Source organism: Oreochromis aureus, linkage group 22 (genome assembly GCF_013358895.1).
Source record: "Oreochromis aureus strain Israel breed Guangdong linkage group 22, ZZ_aureus, whole genome shotgun sequence".
NCBI classification, from domain to species: Eukaryota; Metazoa; Chordata; class Actinopteri; order Cichliformes; family Cichlidae; genus Oreochromis; species Oreochromis aureus.
In genome coordinates, this window is record NC_052962.1 from 18685421 (window position 1) to 18703658 (window position 18238).

At 40.8% G+C, this 18238-nt stretch overlaps 3 protein-coding genes across 5 annotated transcripts; 2 read left to right on the plus strand and 1 right to left on the minus strand.

Annotated features, from left to right (window-relative positions):
- Positions 1-672: 672 nt before the first annotated feature.
- LOC116311944 (lens fiber membrane intrinsic protein-like) lies at positions 673-4397 on the minus strand. 3 transcript variants are annotated; one of them, XM_039605721.1, is made up of 6 exons: positions 3868-4397; positions 2516-2608; positions 1670-1878; positions 1307-1456; positions 1065-1199; positions 673-968 (listed from the first exon to the last, which is right to left on the minus strand). In XM_039605721.1, exons 3-6 carry the CDS (start codon positions 1842-1844, stop codon positions 907-909), a joined length of 522 nt encoding a protein of 173 aa, XP_039461655.1. In that variant the 5' UTR covers positions 1845-1878; positions 2516-2608; positions 3868-4397; the 3' UTR covers positions 673-906. The 3 variants fall into 3 exon arrangements, with proteins under 3 accessions (XP_039461655.1, XP_039461657.1, XP_031585042.2); XM_039605723.1 differs by lacking the exon at positions 3868-4397 and having other exon boundaries at positions 2516-2689; XM_031729182.2 differs by lacking the exons at positions 2516-2608; positions 3868-4397 and having other exon boundaries at positions 1670-2109.
- A 593-nt stretch (positions 4398-4990) lies between these two features.
- Positions 4991-11991, plus strand: ubqln4 (ubiquilin 4). Its single transcript, XM_031729378.2, has 11 exons — positions 4991-5338; positions 6885-7036; positions 7214-7362; positions 7462-7724; positions 7884-8042; positions 8205-8427; positions 8577-8716; positions 9210-9293; positions 10223-10338; positions 10417-10585; positions 11839-11991. The coding sequence occupies exons 1-11, from the start codon at positions 5195-5197 to the stop codon at positions 11989-11991; spliced, it is 1752 nt and encodes a 583-aa protein (XP_031585238.1). The 5' UTR covers positions 4991-5194.
- A 3196-nt stretch (positions 11992-15187) lies between these two features.
- On the plus strand, positions 15188-17850 carry LOC116312045 (ras-related protein Rab-25-like). The gene is made up of 5 exons (XM_031729379.2): positions 15188-15472; positions 16007-16202; positions 16430-16623; positions 16802-16882; positions 16971-17850. The coding sequence occupies exons 1-5, from the start codon at positions 15436-15438 to the stop codon at positions 17093-17095; spliced, it is 633 nt and encodes a 210-aa protein (XP_031585239.1). The 5' UTR covers positions 15188-15435; the 3' UTR covers positions 17096-17850.
- Positions 17851-18238: the final 388 nt, after the last annotated feature.

The window sequence follows — 18238 nt, forward strand, 5'->3', positions numbered from 1 at the left end:
AGTAAAGACAAAGGCAGTAAAACAATCGCTGGCTGTGGACCCTGCCCTGGTGTGTGCCCCGGTCCGGGAGCTTGGCGTTCTTCTCTAAATCTATTCTGCTGTTTGTAGCCTGTTGCACACACAAACACAAACAATCTCCCTCTAGTTTTCCATGAGCTGTCAAGCCTTAAGGGGATGTCAAAAATCAAAGGCTAAGCTCTGCCTTTAAACAACAGCCCAATAAAGAACATATTTTTCTATTACTTTGGGGAAATCTTTGTCAGATGTATTGAATCAGATAGCTTTAGGGGGAACCCTGAGACAAGAATATTTACCACAGAGGTTTGATGTGCTGTTCTTTGCTTTGTGGACTAATATTTTTGCATTACATACATTCCTGGAGTAGAGTTTGCCTATTAATAAAAAGTATTTCCAGATGGGAAATGTGGCTCCATTAGTTTGTGGTGCTGAAAGTTAAAGGAGTGACTGTATAAAAATCTGATCTACAAAAACTACAACCTTACCAGGTATTTAATCCCCGATTTGATATTTAATACAGTGGCCCTACATTCCTCATCAAATCTGACTACCTTAGGACTTCTGTGGTGTTTTAGTGCTGCCATCTCCTGGTGAGATTTCCACAAAAACTTAAGCTAGTAACAAATTACACTAGTAAAAACAGTATCAGTCATGTTATAGCTTTATTAGTTTTGTTTGTCCTCTATATTGTTACTGTGACTAAAAAAAAGAACTGTACTGCAGTGACTTTTTAAAAACATGCTAAACAGACCATCAAAGACCTCCAGCATCGGTATAAGACGTCATCTCTTCAGTAGATCAGTCAAGGCTACTTTGATGGGTTCTGCCTTTCGTGTATTCGAAGAGGCAGCGTGTCTTTATTTTCTTATACATGCTGCCTGTCTCGCTCTAGCGTGGTCCGGTTCCTCTCCTGCATTCACACATTCTGTAGGCACATATGTAGAAAATACCTGCAACAGGCCGAGATGAGGCTTTGATCATCAAATATTCGAATGGTCGGATTTTAGGTATTTAATGGTAACTTAAGCAGTTATTGACTTTTGCACCTGCAAAGAAGGTCATGAGCATCGCCACCCAGCCGAGTATGTACGACCAAGAGAAGCGCCAGTCACCGAACCGCTTTCCCAGGAAGTTGATTGTCACCCCAGTGTAGATGGCCATCGCCAGGAGAACAAAGAAAGCTGAGAGGGAGATTGGGACGCACGTGTCAGTGATGTCAGTGATTCTAGTGTCATCATTACTGTTTCTGTTGGTGTGCTTTTGTCGAGTCAAAAGAAAGACAACTCACTTGAGACAAAAAACATGATTCCTGCAGCAAAGGAGCGGTTGAACCTTTCAAAAGAAGAAAAGTGCGCAAAGGACATGATGCCAGCAATGATGCCTGCAAAGCATGACATCCCTGAAAGGATCATGAAGGCCCTGGTGGCATTCCAGTAAGCTGGGTGAAAACAGACAGAAATGAACAAATAAGAGATGTATGAAGGATTGTTTTGATTGTTGGTCCAAAGAAATTAAATGAATTCATTGATTTTATTTCACAGCCATGTCAATATCCAAAAATGAAAAAGAAACACATAAATGTACAGACTCCTTTGATTTGTTACGAATACTGTGGCGGTCCAATGGGCTGAAGACACCCTGGATCTCTTACCTATGCTGTCGGTCTGCATGTAGCACTTGTTGGACATGCAGTACCTCCAGAGACCCTGGTGGGCATAATTTCCAGAGAGTCGATACTGCATCCAGTAGTCCGTGGCAGTGGAGACCACTAACAGGATATTACCCACTATGGCACAGAACAGGCCCCCTCCCATGAAGCTGTACATTTTGAGCAGAGATAATGGGGCCGCTGTAGAGCACCTGTAAAAACAGAAGACGTTAGACATATTTCTAACACTGTAAAAGCCCCTGTTTGATCAAAACCTGCAAAGAAAAGGTTAAATATGTCACAGCTGACACAAACACCTGCAGTGTGTTTCTGCCTTTTCTCTGCATATGTAATAGTAGAACCCAAAATACGTTAAACATAAATTTAAATGTTCGTGATCATTCAAATTATCCCAAAACTACACAAAGGCAAAGGAAAAAAAGGGGAAAGGGAGCTAAATATGGATTTTTAGCCCTGTTTGAAAATAGCACATAAAGCCAACCAATCCACAACAAGTACACTGGAAGAACATGAAGCAGATTGAAAATATTACTCTATATACAATCTTAGAACAATCACATTTTTAGCTGTCTTTTACAGAAATCCAACATTTGATTAGCAGTTAACATTGCCCAAACATATTTACCTGTTCTTTAGAGGAAACATTACTGTGACTTGAACAAGCAAAATCTGTGTAACAGCTACTCTGTGTGATGCCGCAGTTTGTTATAGCTCTCACTCCAAATTCTCATGTCACGCCGGTTCTTCTTCAGCAGTAAGTGACCATGAACGCAAACGTGACACTGGAGGATAAACACTCAAAAACAGCAGTGAAATCTGATCCCTTACCTCGTTTCTGGAAATGCACCTTTCTCTACTGCCCGCCTTCCAGAGGTAGATAGAGTAAATATGAACAGGCAGAAGGGGAGAAGAGAGAGCAGGCTGGAAAGAGAGCGAGAGAGTCAGAGACAATACTACAACTGTAAAGTTGTCCCCTCTGATTTTTTGTTGAGGAAAGCAAAATCTTTTGCTGCCATGAGTCTCGCTCAGTGAGATACACTTGAATGAGACACCACAGGGGCCACGGTGCAAATGACACAAGTGTGTGTGTGTGTGTGTGTGTGTGTGTGTGTGTGTGTGTGTGTGTGTGTGTGTGTGTGTGTGTGTGTGTGTGTGTGTGTGCAGTCTCTGGCATTTGTGTGCCCTTAGAGAAGGGTTGTTCCTTTTGGGGTTTTTTGTTTGTTTGTAAATGGCTTGCTCTGGAACTGGGGATGTGCATAGGTATGCAGGACTGTCAGTGTCAATGCAACATGCTGAAGCAAACACTTTTCTTTCAGCTCTGTCCCCCTGTGGCAGCATATACAGACACATATAGAGGCAGCGCTCTATACAAGCCGTATCTCTGTCTACAATAGGAACGCCACAATTTAAACCTGATACAGTATATGTTAAAATCACGAGCTCTACCCTGCAGACTACGTTATAAAGGAGATTTTTAACTAGTATGAAACATTTTAAAAACAACTTATATGATTCACAAAGTGAAATAGGAAAAAACACACCTCACACTCGGATGTTTGGTCACTGTGAGAATACTCACTGACGTGGGGAATTTCTGTACCCTGACTATAAACCTTATCACACCCTTATCCTAAACCTACCTATGATGAACCTATGATGCTTTTTAGCAAATCTGTCCACTTTTTCCAAGACACATGTAACTGTATCTTGTATCCAAGATACAATTACATGTGTCTTGGAAAAGGGGTATATACATGAAAATTATCTATATTTAGTCGATTAAGATTCAGATCACTTTATTAATGCCAAAAAAGGACGATTTGTTTGCATCTTACTGACACAACCTTCTCACACAACCTAGTCCTTAAACACAAACACTGTTGCATGTCAAGGCAGAGATCAACAAAGAATGAGGTCATGGGAAAAGAATTAAAATAAATACATTAAACATAAAATAAATAAACAGGACAAGTGTCTAAAAATGAACAATCATAGAAAAATTAATCTAAATGAACCCTGTCAGTGTTGAGTAATCTAATAGCCGAGGGAATGAAGGATTTAAAGTATACATTTGATCCACTCTGGGGTACACAGAAATGGTGACCTAGGAGCAACTTCCTGAAATCAGATGAAAAAACATGTTCAGGATGGTTAATAATGTTTATTACCTGCTTCATTACCTGATTTTCCAAAGAGTGAGCACAGATGTCTCTGCTTGGCCCCTGTGACTTTGAAGCAGGTGTTAACAATACTGCTGACAGAGTTCATATCCTTAATAGACAAAACACTAAACCAACAGATAAAAGGAAATGTTAAAAGACTTTAACTAAAATAAATAAAATAAATAAATAAAAAACACTGCATAAAGGTTCATCACAAGGGTTAATTAATTAACAAAAGCCTATAGTACTGTGCAAAAGTATTGATCACCCTATCGTGTCTTTCCATCGTGTCTTTCCTGTAAATTTACAAGTGGTCTTGACCAATAGTTCTGCAGGCTTTCTGGAGGCCCTTCTAACTTATTCTTTGAACATTGACTTCTTTTTCTCTCATTTTCAGTCCAGTCATAGTGCCTGACCATCTTTTTCAAGCCACCTAACACTGACCTATTAATCATTCAAGCTTAAAGAGGCACCTAAACTCACGAGAGTAATCGCTGTTTTGTCTACGCTTAATAGATACCTTAGCAAAGAACCAATTTACATGTTATTTTTAGGCACAGACTAATCACAAAAACACATCATTGTTTTACATTTCTGTAGCTGAATCTGTGAAAAAGGCCAAAGATGACACAATTTGATCGGCATAAGACAGCAGTTTTGCAATAAAAAGATGATTACCAAAGAGCTAAACTGCTGAAAACACAGCAGATGATGGATGAAAGTCACGTCCTTAAGGAACAGGAAAAAATCCAGTAAAGCCCTGATACAGAACCCGAGAGATGCATCTGGACCTTCACTTAATCTATTTACTATTACATTTCCTATTCACAAAGTTGTTTTTTTTCCGTATATATTGTATTTCCATGGGAGAATATGGCTCAGCACTGTACTTTTAAAACAGAACGTTTTTACATGCTTTAAGTTTAAATAAACTTAGTTTGTTGGTTTTGTAAAGTTTGAATAGAGAAAATCGATAAATGTATGAAAGCTTGGGTGGCTTATCTCTCACCTAATACCTAAATAAATAAATAAGAATAAGCCGGTCTAAAATAAAGAATGTATGTAGGATACCCGATTTGCTGCCAAAAGCCTAATTATAGTGCAGACATGTTTTAGAAAGTCATTTCCGAGTTTGTTTTTTGGGGGGTTGGGGGTGTTAATCACACGTAATATGTGATGTTTTAGAACATCCGTTTCCTCTGGTGATACATGTGATGACCAATGATGACCAGGCAGAGACAGCGTACATACGGGAGCTTGTGAAATTCGTTCTGGAAAGAGGTTTGACCTCTCATGATCCGGAAGCCGACGCCAAGACCCGAGCTGTTCCATCGGCGGAGTAAAGATGGCTGACCAAGGCGCCGCAGATCCTGGTAATAACAACAATAATAAACCTGAAGCCTCCGAGGGAACTATTATAAAGGTCACAGTGAAAACCCCTAAAGACAAAGAAGAAATCGCCATCGCAGAAGATGCCTCTGTTACTCAGGTTGGTTGGGTTTCGCTGGTGGGGAGCTAGCTGCTGCGCCTCTAACGTCATGCCTCTGCCCACAAGTTCAGCTAGGAAGCTAACGAGTTAGCCCTGTTAGCATTTGTCGTCACTCTTACCGGCAACCAGAGGCTTTGTGAAATTAAAGGGGCTGTGTGTAGCGGAAGTGTTGCCGCTTAGGGTAACAAATGTTCGGTGATATTAACGTTGGTGACACGAAATCGAGGAATATGACCACACATCAATAGATGAAATTGCGAACCGGTTAGCCTGCTAACTGTTAGCAATTAGCAAGTTAGCATACCCAACTTGCTAGCAGAGCCATTAGCTAACTATGTAGCCAAACAAGTGTCAGCTGACGCTTTAGTTATGCCACTGCCACAAGTAAGAACCGATATAACCGATAGCTGATGTAACCACGACAGGGGTTTCGGATTTACAACATACTTTAATTTTCTGTTTCAGTCCGACGGCTTTAGCGAAAGCTAAACTTTGCTTTCCCTCTAGAACATTCTCAGTGCTGCCCCTGAGTCATTGGGCTTTCTTGGGAATATACAGTTTCTCAGTGTTACTGTTGGCTTGGCGACGTGGGACAGTGAAAGCATAACGCAGTCTTTTTAATCACAATAAAAGGATAATCTCTTCAGCTGTGTTTGTTATGGCTGCGTTGCCACTGAATGTTTGTGGTTTCACTGTTCATACATGTTAGCCATGTTCTTTAATCTGTTCATGCACATGGACCTGTGTTTGTTTGATGTACATAACATTTAGTGCGGTGACCAGGTTACATGTATAAGTATTAAATTGTTTAAGTTGCATTGTATAATCATGCGTATTTACTTGTGTAGATTCTGTGCAGCTTTTACACAGAGGTTGCTAGGCCCACAACGATAGTACTCAACAATTCTGGGTCATTATTAAACCATAATACTGATACTTGATACCTTTTTTTTTTTTTTTTAAATCCTTCTTTTACAGAAAGCAGTCTTAAAGCTTTTCATGTTTTATCAAACAGAGTAAAGTTAATGAAAAGTAACAGGTAAACACTGACCACTACCCACAGGTGCTCTGATTTTCTAATGGGCTGATTGCAGTCAGGAAGGCCAATTATAGGGTGCTAGTGATTTCTTTTTCCTTTGTCTTTAAAATACTCATCAAAGGTGTGCTTTATCAATGGGATACGAATGGTAGAACAAACCATATGCTAATGTTAGGAAATAAGGGCGAGAGGAGTACACCCATTACAGGCCGCCAGTTTGTGCCAGAGGGAAAAACTGTTTTCTTTTTAAGTAATTTTCACGAAGTGTTGAAACACTAGTGGTTATCTAATAGATTTAAAGTGCATGGTCCCAGATAGTAGGATATTTAGAAATGGCATCTGTAATGCCAGAGGTTTCCATCAAAACAGAACCAGTCACGTGAGTTTAATCAGCTCTTCCTTTATATTGTAATTTTCATTTCCAGTTTCTGTCTCCATCTCTTCTCTTTTTGTAAGACATTTTCTGCTTCACTTCTCATGTTTGTTACTTTTTTTCTTGTCTTTTAGTTTAAAGAAGAGATCTCGAGGCGGTTCAAAGCCAAACAGGACCAGCTGGTTCTGATTTTTGCAGGGAAAATCTTAAAAGATGGCGACAGCCTCAGCCAACATGGCATCAAAGATGGCCTGACAGTCCACTTGGTCATAAAAACAGCACACAAGTAAGTCAACATACCATGCTGATTCAACCAAATGCTTCATTTCTGTCTTCAAAAAGGATTCATTAGCTTTACAGTTCAGTGTTTTTTGTGCATTTGGATTCATGTTTCTCTTCAAAGCACAATGCACTCACAGCATTACTAAGTTTATCTTTTACCCCCCAAAAATCATCTCTTTAGGGCGGCAGATGGTGGTAGCACATCAGCCTCTAGCTCAACATCCACTCAAGCAGGCAGTACCTCCACTTCAAATCCAGGCACCAGCCCCTCAACCACAACAGGCTCTACTGGTTCAGCCCCACCACCCACACAGACGCCCAACATACTGAGTAAGTGCAACTATGTGTCATTGTATACGGGCAAAAACCTTTTACTGTTTGAGCAATGCGGTGTGTTTAACCAGCACTCCCCAATCTTTCCTCCTTCAGCTGGCTTCGGTGACCTGGCTGGTCTAGCTGGACTGGGCATGGGCTCGGCTAACTTTATGGAGCTGCAGCAGCAGATGCAGAGGCAGCTCATGTCCAACCCAGAGATGCTTTCTCAAATTATGGAGAACCCGCTGGTGCAGAACATGATGTCAAACCCAGACTTGATGAGACAGATGATTATGGCTAATCCTCAGATGCAACAGTTGATGGAACGCAACCCTGAGATCTCCCACATGCTCAACAACCCTGAGCTTATGAGACAGGTAAACAGAACTAAGAAGGGCTGAATGTGTCATTCAGGTGGCACAACATTAAATTCCCACTCTATTTTCTTCCCCTTTTTTTAAGGATTTTTACTAGCTCTGTTTAAAAGTAAAACTTGATTCAGTTGCTTCCTTTCCTGTTCTTATAACACCTCACAGACCATGGAGCTGGCCAGGAACCCAGCCATGATGCAAGAAATGATGCGCAACCAGGACCGGGCTTTGAGCAACTTGGAGAGCATCCCAGGAGGTTACAATGCTTTGCGGAGGATGTACACAGACATCCAGGAGCCCATGTTTAGCGCTGCCAGAGAACAGGTATCTGTGAGGAATGCTTGCTGATGAATGCTTTGTTTTTGTGCACTGTTGGTACTCGTTGAACTTCTCACTCATTCTGTAATATTTGTTCTCTCTTTGTTGTCAGTATTGCATAGCCAGCAGTATTCTGACAGTTGTGTTTCCAAATGTGCCTCCTTGTAGTTTGGTAGCAACCCGTTCTCAGCTCTGGGAGGGAGCTCCGAGTCTGGTGCCCAGCCATCACGGACAGAGAACCGAGAGCCCCTACCAAATCCATGGGGGCCACCAGCTTCTTCTAACCCTTCTGAGAGCGGAGGGGGCAGCACGGGGAGCAGTAGTACCACCGCAGGCACCACCCCAAGTGTGTCGAACCCTCTGGGCATCAATCCTGGCAGCTTGGGAAATGGTAAGCCAGAGCGAGCCTGAATTCCTTAAATTTAATATTATGTAACTATCTAATCTAATGTTATATTGTAATGTAATATTTTGATATAGTGAATTATATATGCATTACTTTCTTGTCATATATTGTCTATTGTTTTCTTTGTATTGTAGGCATGTTTAACAGCCCAGGCATGCAGAGTCTACTGCAGCAGATCTCTGAAAACCCTCAGCTGATGCAGAACATGCTGTCTGCTCCCTACATGCGCAGCATGATGCAGTCACTGGCTCAAAACCCAGAGTTGGCCTCCCAGGTAAGCTTAAAGATGGATACATACACACATTTAAACATGCATGTAATGCACAGCCATGCAGAAAACAATTAGATTAAAATCTTTTCCTGTTCAGAATGTGCATCAGACAGGTGCACATGTTTATACATAGACAAGTGGATCATAATGAACCACTAGTTTAAATGTACTGTCAATATCTTGTTAGCTAATGGCATTAAGACAATAAAGAGATTGTCTTTTAAGCTCACATTTACAGAAGGTAGTATTGAGTAAACAACAAGGTTTGAGTGTTTTACTTTGAATAAAAAAGATTGTGTGCCAGACCAGAACAGCTTCATGATAAAGTGCTGCTGAGTGATAGTTAAGACATATTGATTCGGGTACAGCATCAGTTTAAAAGTTCTGGTGAGGTGCTAAAACGAATTTACTTAAATGTTAATTTTAGTGTCTAAGCAGCATAGCCTGATGTGGAATGATAATTTTACTTGACTGTATTTCTCTTTTTCTCTTCCAGGTTTTGATGAATAACCCCTTGTTTGCTGGAAACCAACAACTGCAGGAACAGTTCAGAGCTCAGCTGCCTATCTTTCTGCAGCAGGTACAGCAAATTTGTTTAGTTTAGTACCGCTGTTCTAGATTTGCATGTTTTCTATAAAAGACTGTAACAAAGAATGGAGGCGATTAGATCTGCAGTGTGACATAATGAGCCTCAGTCAGTATGTATCTGCTAAGGGTACGTGATGAATTATATCATTAAATAATATGTATTTAATACCTGATTTAGAAGTTAAAATACATTAAACATATTGAAAGATGAGGAAATGAAGTGTTTCTTTTTTAATTAGAAGTGAATTTGGCAGTTGTATATCAAATGATCACCCAGAAGGGTGGAAGTGTCTGTCGGTTTCATAGTTAACAGACTCCATCTGGGCAACCAAACCACAAGACAACAACACACAAACGGCTCCCTCACAGGTGCTGCTGCGCTCACTCAGAGCAGTGCTGGCAAATGTCCCAGGTTCTTTAAATAAAGCTAAAATCTGAATATTAGAAGAATCTCCTGAATATTTGTTATATGTCGGTTGAGTTGCTTTCCCGCTTGAGTTTTGGTCAGTTTTTGGATAATTGCATCAATACATTTTCTACTGTTCTTCTTTCTCACATGTACCACACAACATGTCACAAATTTGCAGCAAAGTGTCGCTTTCAAACTACTGGAAATACTCCACATGGTTCACTTGAGGGAACTACTGGACCTAGCATGCAGGAAATATTTGCTAACAGTAAATGTAGCAGAATATTACCTGCGGTGCTCACACAGCAGCACCATTTGACATAGCATGGACTCTGTACTAGGTAGCTGGAAAATGTCTGATGTAATTGCGTCTGACATTTAGGTTCTCTAATGCACCTCTGTCAGCTGAACAAACCTGCAGTGCATGTGTGAAAACAGCTGTAACACTCACAACATAGACTGCTAATCCTTTGATTGATAAATTCATTGATCGTGTTTCTGTTGGGTTGCAGATGCAGAACCCAGAAGCCCTGTCCGTGATGACCAATCCACGGGCCATGCAAGCTCTGATGCAGATCCAGCAGGGCCTACAGACACTGCAGACAGAAGCACCAGGCCTCATGCCCAGGTATGCTAACACACATATAAACATAGTTAATTTTTGAGGTGGATATACTTTCAGCTGTTAATTTTTCCTTCATCCTAGTTTGATGTCAGGCGGAATTCCTGGAATACCCACAGGAGGGGCCATGCCCACAGAGAACCCTGCATCCTCACCCAGCAGTGCTGGAACAAACACTGCCCAGCAGCAGCTGATGCAACAGATGCTCCAGATGTTTGCTGGAGGAGGAGGCGGCGGAGGAGGAAGCGCAACGGTACACATGCATAGGAATTACAGCACTGTGTCTTGAGCCACATTTCTTTTTATATTTTGGTTCTAAAATAGGACATAGTTCCAGTGTTTTATTGAAACATGGAAAAAAAGTATAAAAATTTCGGGGGGGGTTTCCCCACTGTTACCCACTGTTACCAAGGTTTAAAGTCAATATTTGGTTCAACTATCTTTATTCTTCAACATAGCCTGAACTCTCTTAGGCAGCTTTCTTGTCATGTCTTCGGGAATAGATCTCTAGGCTTCTTGAAGGACATTTAAAGCTCTTCTATGGATGTTTGCTGCCTTTTGTTCCATTCTGTCAAGATGATCTCACAGTGGATTTTGACATGCCTCAGCCTTTTCTCACTGTTTGTCCTCCTTATGAAATGGCTTCTTAACAGCCGCCTTCCATTTAGTCCATTTAGACCATATCTGATGAGACTTCAGTGAGCGATCCACTGAAGGACCAGATGTACCTCTCTGGTCCTGTGTTGGGTCTTTGCTGGAGTTTTTCCTTTTTCTTAAAGGTAAAGTCTGTAAAATCTCACCACTAGATGTCAGTAGATTGCAAATTGCAGGTAACTGAATTCAACTTTTCTTACCCCTCTTAATTCAACTGTGTAATCATAGCTACAGTGACCACTGGAGTACACACTACACTTTAAAATATTTGAATAATGTCAACACTTAGCAATGAATGAGGAATAAACTTTGTAAAAGAAGTCCACAGCGAGTTGATGAGTCGCTGAAGCTTACTTCTGTCGAATAACAGCAATAGTCAGGTGAGTTGTTGAGGATATCCTGAACTTTTCCGTCATCAAGTGCTGCTGTTTCATTCATTTCTCTAGCTCTCTAGTCACATACATAAACATAATTAGGTGGAACACTTAATTGAGTTAGGTTGTTATTTTTAGGTGGATGATTTATAGGCCTGTTTTAAGTGGTCAAATAACATTCTTGTGAAAATCGTCAGGTAAAAGGACTGGACTGAAATGAGTGGAAAATCAGCCAAAGAAAAACGTTGAAAGGCCTCCAGAAAGCCTTCTTAAGGCCACTTAAGGACAGAAAAGTCTGGCTAAGCAAAATATAAAGGAGTCAGGGGTGGCTCAAGACTTTTGCACAGTACTGTACAATTTGTGAACATGTGTGCTCTCAGATGAAGTGACTGCTTTACAGAAAAAGGGGAAAAAAATTGGACATGGTCACAGTATGGTACTAGTATAATTCGTCTCACATCTCACTTTGTTGTTGTAGACCCAGACCCCAGAGGTTCGGTTCCAGTCCCAGCTGGACCAGCTTAATGCTATGGGCTTCATCAACCGCGAGGCCAACCTGCAGGCGCTCATAGCTACTGGAGGAGACATCAACGCCGCAATCGAGAGACTTCTGGGCTCACAGCCCTCGTAAAGACATACAGTACCTAGTGATTCACAGACATGCGCATACATACCTAACTCACAAAAACACCCAGCATCTACAGAGAACCAAAATAAATTTCAGTGTATTGTCCCCAACTTAACGGAACGAACGTGGGCAGGATCTGTAAGACCTTCACTCTACATCTGTTCTCAGATCATCCCCCATTTCCCATACTTTCACTCTTTGCCACCATCCAACCAGATCTCTGTCAAGAGTGCTGCCGTAGAGTTGGACTGAACCACTCTTACCGTAAAGGCTATTCTGGTGCAGAGAATAGGAGTGAAAATCTCTCCTGGAAAGGGATTCCCTACCATTTTCGCCACATATTATTTTCTTCATGTAAAACTGGAGTAGAGTGCTACAGGTTAACATTTTCATGATACAAATTGAACCCACGTGATGTGATTGGCATCTGGCTCTTTTTCCTCCATGGCTACTGTGAGGTTTGCTGGTATTCAACTAGCAAATTGATAAATGAAGATTTTCTGATTAAAGGCGGCAAACCTGAGTGTTAGCAGGAAGGTATATTGTCCACGCAGATGATCCACCTTATTTCCTCCTCCTTTCCTTGTTCTAAAGATTCTACTTAAATGGCTGTAGTTTCCCAACAGCTTTCACTATTTATTGCAAGCTCTTAATAACATGACGTAATACGTCATTCGAGATAAAAGTGCCCACTCACAGGTGCAGTGGCTTTTTCCCTCTGAGGCACCGTTGCTGTGCCTGCTGTCTTCCACTGCCCTGTCATCAGTGAATTGCCTCACTCAGCGGGTTATTGAGGACCCTGCCCCAACTAAGCAAATTTCACGCACCATCCAGAACTTTAGCCATAATCAGATATCACATTGCAGCGTCTCTGAAGCAGAGGGCGCAGTTAGAATGAATAAGAATGAAACAAGTTTTCCTTTCGTTTTCATCTTATTCTTCATTTTAATTTCTCTTTTGAGGTGCAGTTAGTACCTAGAGGTGATTTGTCTCATCAAAATAAAATGGAAATCAAATGAGTAACGAAAAATGAACGATGGAACGGCTTTACAAACAACTCTGGTACAGTGGCATCATAAATTTCTCAAATCAAGCCTAGGTTGTTTTATTTTATTATTTTTTTTTTTTTTTCCTTTTGAAATTCTCAGCAATGTAGTTGTGGTAACCTTGGCAACTGCTGCTATAGCTTTGCTTTGTCTGTTGACCTCAGCTGAAAGAAAAAAAAAAAAAAAAAATGAAAATCCATCTCCGAATTGAACATGTTGGAACTAACTTTTAACAGTACTGTACTAAAAAAATAAAACATGATTTAAAAACAGCCCACGCATGTGTCAGTTGATTATGAAAGTTGATTTGTATGAAGTCATTTAACTTTGTTTCTGTTTTTTGTTAAATGTGAAATGTTGAAATCTGTAAGATTAAATCTACTTTTGGAATTTTTAATTTTTAATTTTTTGCTTTTAAACACAGTTGGCCATCCTTCAAGGTGTGTTAGTTTTAGTTTGGTACCACTAACGGGATGATATTTTAAATATTTGAATTTTAAATGCCTTGGAAGCTGAAAGTGAAAATTAATGATGCTTAAAAGTTCCAGGAAGTGTTTTCATCTCTGATATTAATTTAGTCAATTAAAATCAATACTTTGACTATTTGTAAGGAAATGTCTCGTCAAAAATGAACTTACTGAATATTGTTTTCATCTTTTCTATTGATTCAAATATTGTATTTCTTACAAAAATAACATAATTCTGATTTTATCCAGTCACAAATAGTCTGTAAGACAAACATGTCACTATAACAATGACGCACTATCTGAGTTATGAGTTACTGTATGAGCCTGAACTGTGAGTTTGCTGGTTTGTATTCATATTGGCTCGATTGTAGCTGTGTTCTGCTAATCACAATAATTAAAATACACAGTTTAAAAACAGGAACATTTTGAGCACATCAGATCTAAAGAAAAAATAAAAAAATCATGCTTGATATTCACATTGATATAGACTGGGTAATTGGTTAGGAATGAAAGGATGCCAGATATTTTAAAGGAAATGGCAATTATTAGCCTAGAGGGGGCTAAATTTAAAGACAAACGTGAAAAAAAAAAAAGATGTGGCAGACTAGTCCATTTGACCAAAACTTCAGTTTGCGTTTGCAGTATGCATACCTGATAATGTCAGGGTAGGCTCCTAATGAGATTATGGATGGTCTCCTGGGAGATCTTTCAGATCTGGATCTGGGCATTGATGATTTCCTGGAGAATGAGGTGCAACCTAATGGCGTCAGATAGACTGAAACCTAATGTCCCAGAGGTGTTTTATTGGATGTGGGTCAAGAAAATGTGGGTGGGGTCACTGATACCAGTTCATACATCCTAGAGGACCTGCCTGCATACTCTCGCCACAAGAGGCCAAGTGTTGTGCGCCAGGAGAAGTCCAGGACCCACTGCATCACTGTAGGGTCAGATGGCAGGTCCAAGGGTTTCCTCCTGATACCTAATGGCAGTCAGGGTGTCGTTGCCTTTGTCCCTCCATGGATATGCCTCCCCAGACCATCACTGACCCACCACCAAACTGGTCATGCTGAACATTGTTACAGGAAACAGGTTGCCACAGCTTCTCCAGCTGGTCTGTCAGGGTGAACCTGCTCTGATCTGTGATAAGCACAATTCACAAGTGGTGGACCTGCCAATTCTGGTATTTTACGGTAAATGCCAGCTGGGCTCCACAGCTGACCCTTGTCAAATGCAAAACTAGATGAGGGACAACTGTCACTGTTGCCTGTCTAATGCACCTCTTGTTAATCTCATCAACACTAAAGCAGCTGAAACTGAATAACAACCCCCTCTGCAACTTAACTAATCAGTTAAATATCCCAGAAGTTTAACTGACTTGTTGCTATATGCTTATTAAATTGTTTTGAGCAGTGCATTACATAATAGTTAGTACACTGGGGGCAATAAAGCACTCTTAACTCCAAGTTTAACGATCAGAAAGGTGGTGAATGATGACGTGTGTTTGCACACAGAAACCACCTTTTAGGTGAGGTCACACCACAAATGATCAGAATCAGTGCGTGAATAGAGCAGCAGAGGGTGGAGACTCTTCATGACTACCTGCCAGTGGTTCTACCTGTTCCACCTGCTCTCCTCCCTCCAGCCCTCCTTTGGGTGTCAGCTGATGAGAGCTCAGGACTGCCTGCCCTCAATCTGAAGCTACCCACTATGCGTAGATAAAGAACCAAGCGGCTCAACCAGTTCCCTTTTTTCTTTCCATTCTTCACCTTTGCTCTCTCTCCACATCGGAGAGAGAGACTGAGGACTGAGGCTGGATTTTTTTTCTTTCTTTCTGTTTTTCTTTCTTTTTTAAACTCTACTTTGGGAGCTAATATTTAAAGTGCCTTCAGGATATTTACTTAGCGAAGCAGGAACCCTTCGCCTCTGAGTGCAGCATGGGGTCTGATGATTCGTACAATTTTGTCTTTAAAGGTGAGTCATGTTTGCTTAAGCTGTGATTGTGTAGGAAGACATGAATGTCTTTTTCTCTGTGTATTATTGCGTATTTGTAGACACTGAAGCTGTCAGGTACAACTCCGGCTGTAGCTGCCTGCTGCTATTTCCAAGGAAGTGAACAGAGCAGGGAAAGGAGGAAGTGATCGCTCTGTATCCATTCGGCTGTAAACCATTTAACCTTTGACCTATTATAGTAACATATAATCTACACGTCATACTTTACAAAGAGCCTCATGAGCATGTGCATATTCCTTATTAAAATAAACTTCCATTCATTCCAAAGTGAAATCAGCCCCTGGGGAGATGTGCCACGTCTGTGTGATGTCATAGTGTCTAGTATCTTTTGAGGGTGACACAAAGTCTGGATATAAAAGAATATGTTTCAGGAAGTTACCATGAGATAGGTTTATCCTTGATTTGTTTTAATACTCAGTGTTATTTGTATCTAGTTTTTTTAATCAAATAAAGGATTAAGAGCCATTTCAATACCTGTTGTGTGTGTTTGTTTAGTGGTTTTGATCGGAGAGTCTGGCGTAGGAAAGAGCAACCTTCTGTCTCGCTTCACCAAGAATGAGTTCGCCCATGACAGCCGTACCACCATCGGTGTCGAGTTCAGCACACGGACCGTGCGGATTGATAACCTCACCATCAAAGCTCAAATCTGGGACACGGCGGGCCTGGAGCGCTACAGAGCTATCACCTCAGCGTGGGTACACACACATAACACACACACCATTTACGAATGAGTAACAGACACAATTTAGGTGGGAATTATGAGATTATCAGTGTTGGCTCACACATGTTTGCCAGTTTAAGTAACACTGATTGCACTGTGTTTAGTTAACGGTCACACCTCTTTCATGCACAACACCTACTTAAAGGCATTGTTTCCTGTTTGAACGTAACACCCAGCCCATGTGTGTTCCTCCTCAGGTATTACAGGGGAGCAGTTGGAGCGCTGCTGGTCTATGACATTAGCAAGCACTTAACCTATGAGAGCGCAGAGAGATGGCTGAAGGAGCTGTACGACCACGCAGACCCTCACATCGTGGTCATGCTGGTGGGAAACAAAAGCGATCTGGAGAATCTTAGGACCGTACCCACAGATGAGGCCAGAGACTTTGCAGGTAAGTTAAGTAGTATTGTATAGTTATTTCTCTAATGTTGTTTTGGAATATTTCTAATATATGAGACAAATTTTATTTCTATGTCTTGCAAAAATTCTCATAAATGGTGTTTTCACTGCTAAATAAATTTTGCTCTGTATTAATGTGTTTTTGTTTTTCAAACCCCGGTCTGATTCAGAAAAGAAAGGTCTGATGTTCATGGAGACATCAGCGTTGGGCTCCACCAATGTTGAAGCAGCTTTCAGTGAAGTTCTCACAGGTAAAGGTGCCCAGAAAGAGCATTCACACCCTCACTTTGACTTGTGTCCGTGTTGATTGCCAATCTTCTTTGTCTCCGTTTTCTCCAGCGATCCATACGAAGGTGGCCAGCAGAGAGGTGACCCGTGGCTCCATCAGTGCTGTGACCCTCTCCAGCCCCATTGGGCCAAGCAGCGAGGCACAGGAGGAGCGCAAAGGCTGCTGCAGGAGCTAATAACAGACTGCGACACCCCCCCAGAAAGATCTGCTGTGTACATACTGAAGCATCACCATGCTTGACTGTCATTCAAGCTCAAGCATGAGCTCATACATTATTGTAGGAGTGAGGCTTCTGCTTGACACTGAGCTCTCAGTGTTCAGGCCTCTTTCAGTATACCATCTGTACAGTATATAATTTACTGAATAAGTGTTGCAAATGGTAATTCACTTTCACATTTTATACATATTTCTTTTGATGGCTGATGGGCAATTTCTGCATTAGATGACATTTTTTTCTTTATGTTTCTAGAAATACTTTGTAATGTTTTATTGCTTTTATAAAGGAATCCAGAGGGAACGTCTTGGAATAAGTTATTTATGCTTCTTCTATTTGCTTGTACTTGCAACAAAAAGTCATGAAACATCTCCATGAGACTCAAACTATGTGCAAATAGGAGATAGAAGGAGGTTAAATAAATAAATAAATTGTGTTAACACACTAGCTGAAAGAGACTGGTCCAGTTTTAATCAATTCATACGCTCTTAGAGAAGTTAATCTTTAAAAATTTGTATTGGTGGAGTTAAATGAGGGATCAGTGAGACCGATGGTATTCCTACTTCATCATAGTTAATGCTATTTTAGAACCAATCACATTGTTGTGTTGTCAGATTTGTGACTTTTGGGGGACTGAAGTGGGGTAAGTTTGTCTTTACGGCTTTCTGACAAACACTGAAGTAGAAGTAAAGTAATAAAAAGAGCATCAAAATCAATGTAAGGAGCAGGTTGTCCTACTTGAAACCAAAAGTCGCTGTTGATTTGTTCAAGAAACTGGTGGGAGATGATTAGAGTTTTGTGACATGGTGCAGTATCCTGCTGGAGGAAGCAGTCAGATGATGGGTAAGCTGTGGTCATAAAGGGATGGGCATGGTCAGCAACAGTACTCCTGCAGGCTGTGGTGTTTAAACAATGCTCAGTTGCTGATAAGGATTTCTTAAAGTGTGCCAAGACCAGAGTTATAGTTTTTTTTTCTAAGTAGTTTTATTTCATTCTTTTGTTGTTTATGTTAGTTTCAGCTAGGTTACAGAGTGTATTTTCTTGTTTCAGTTTAGTTTTTATTGTTGGAAAAGGTTTAGTTTTAGTTTAGTTTTCATTAGTTTC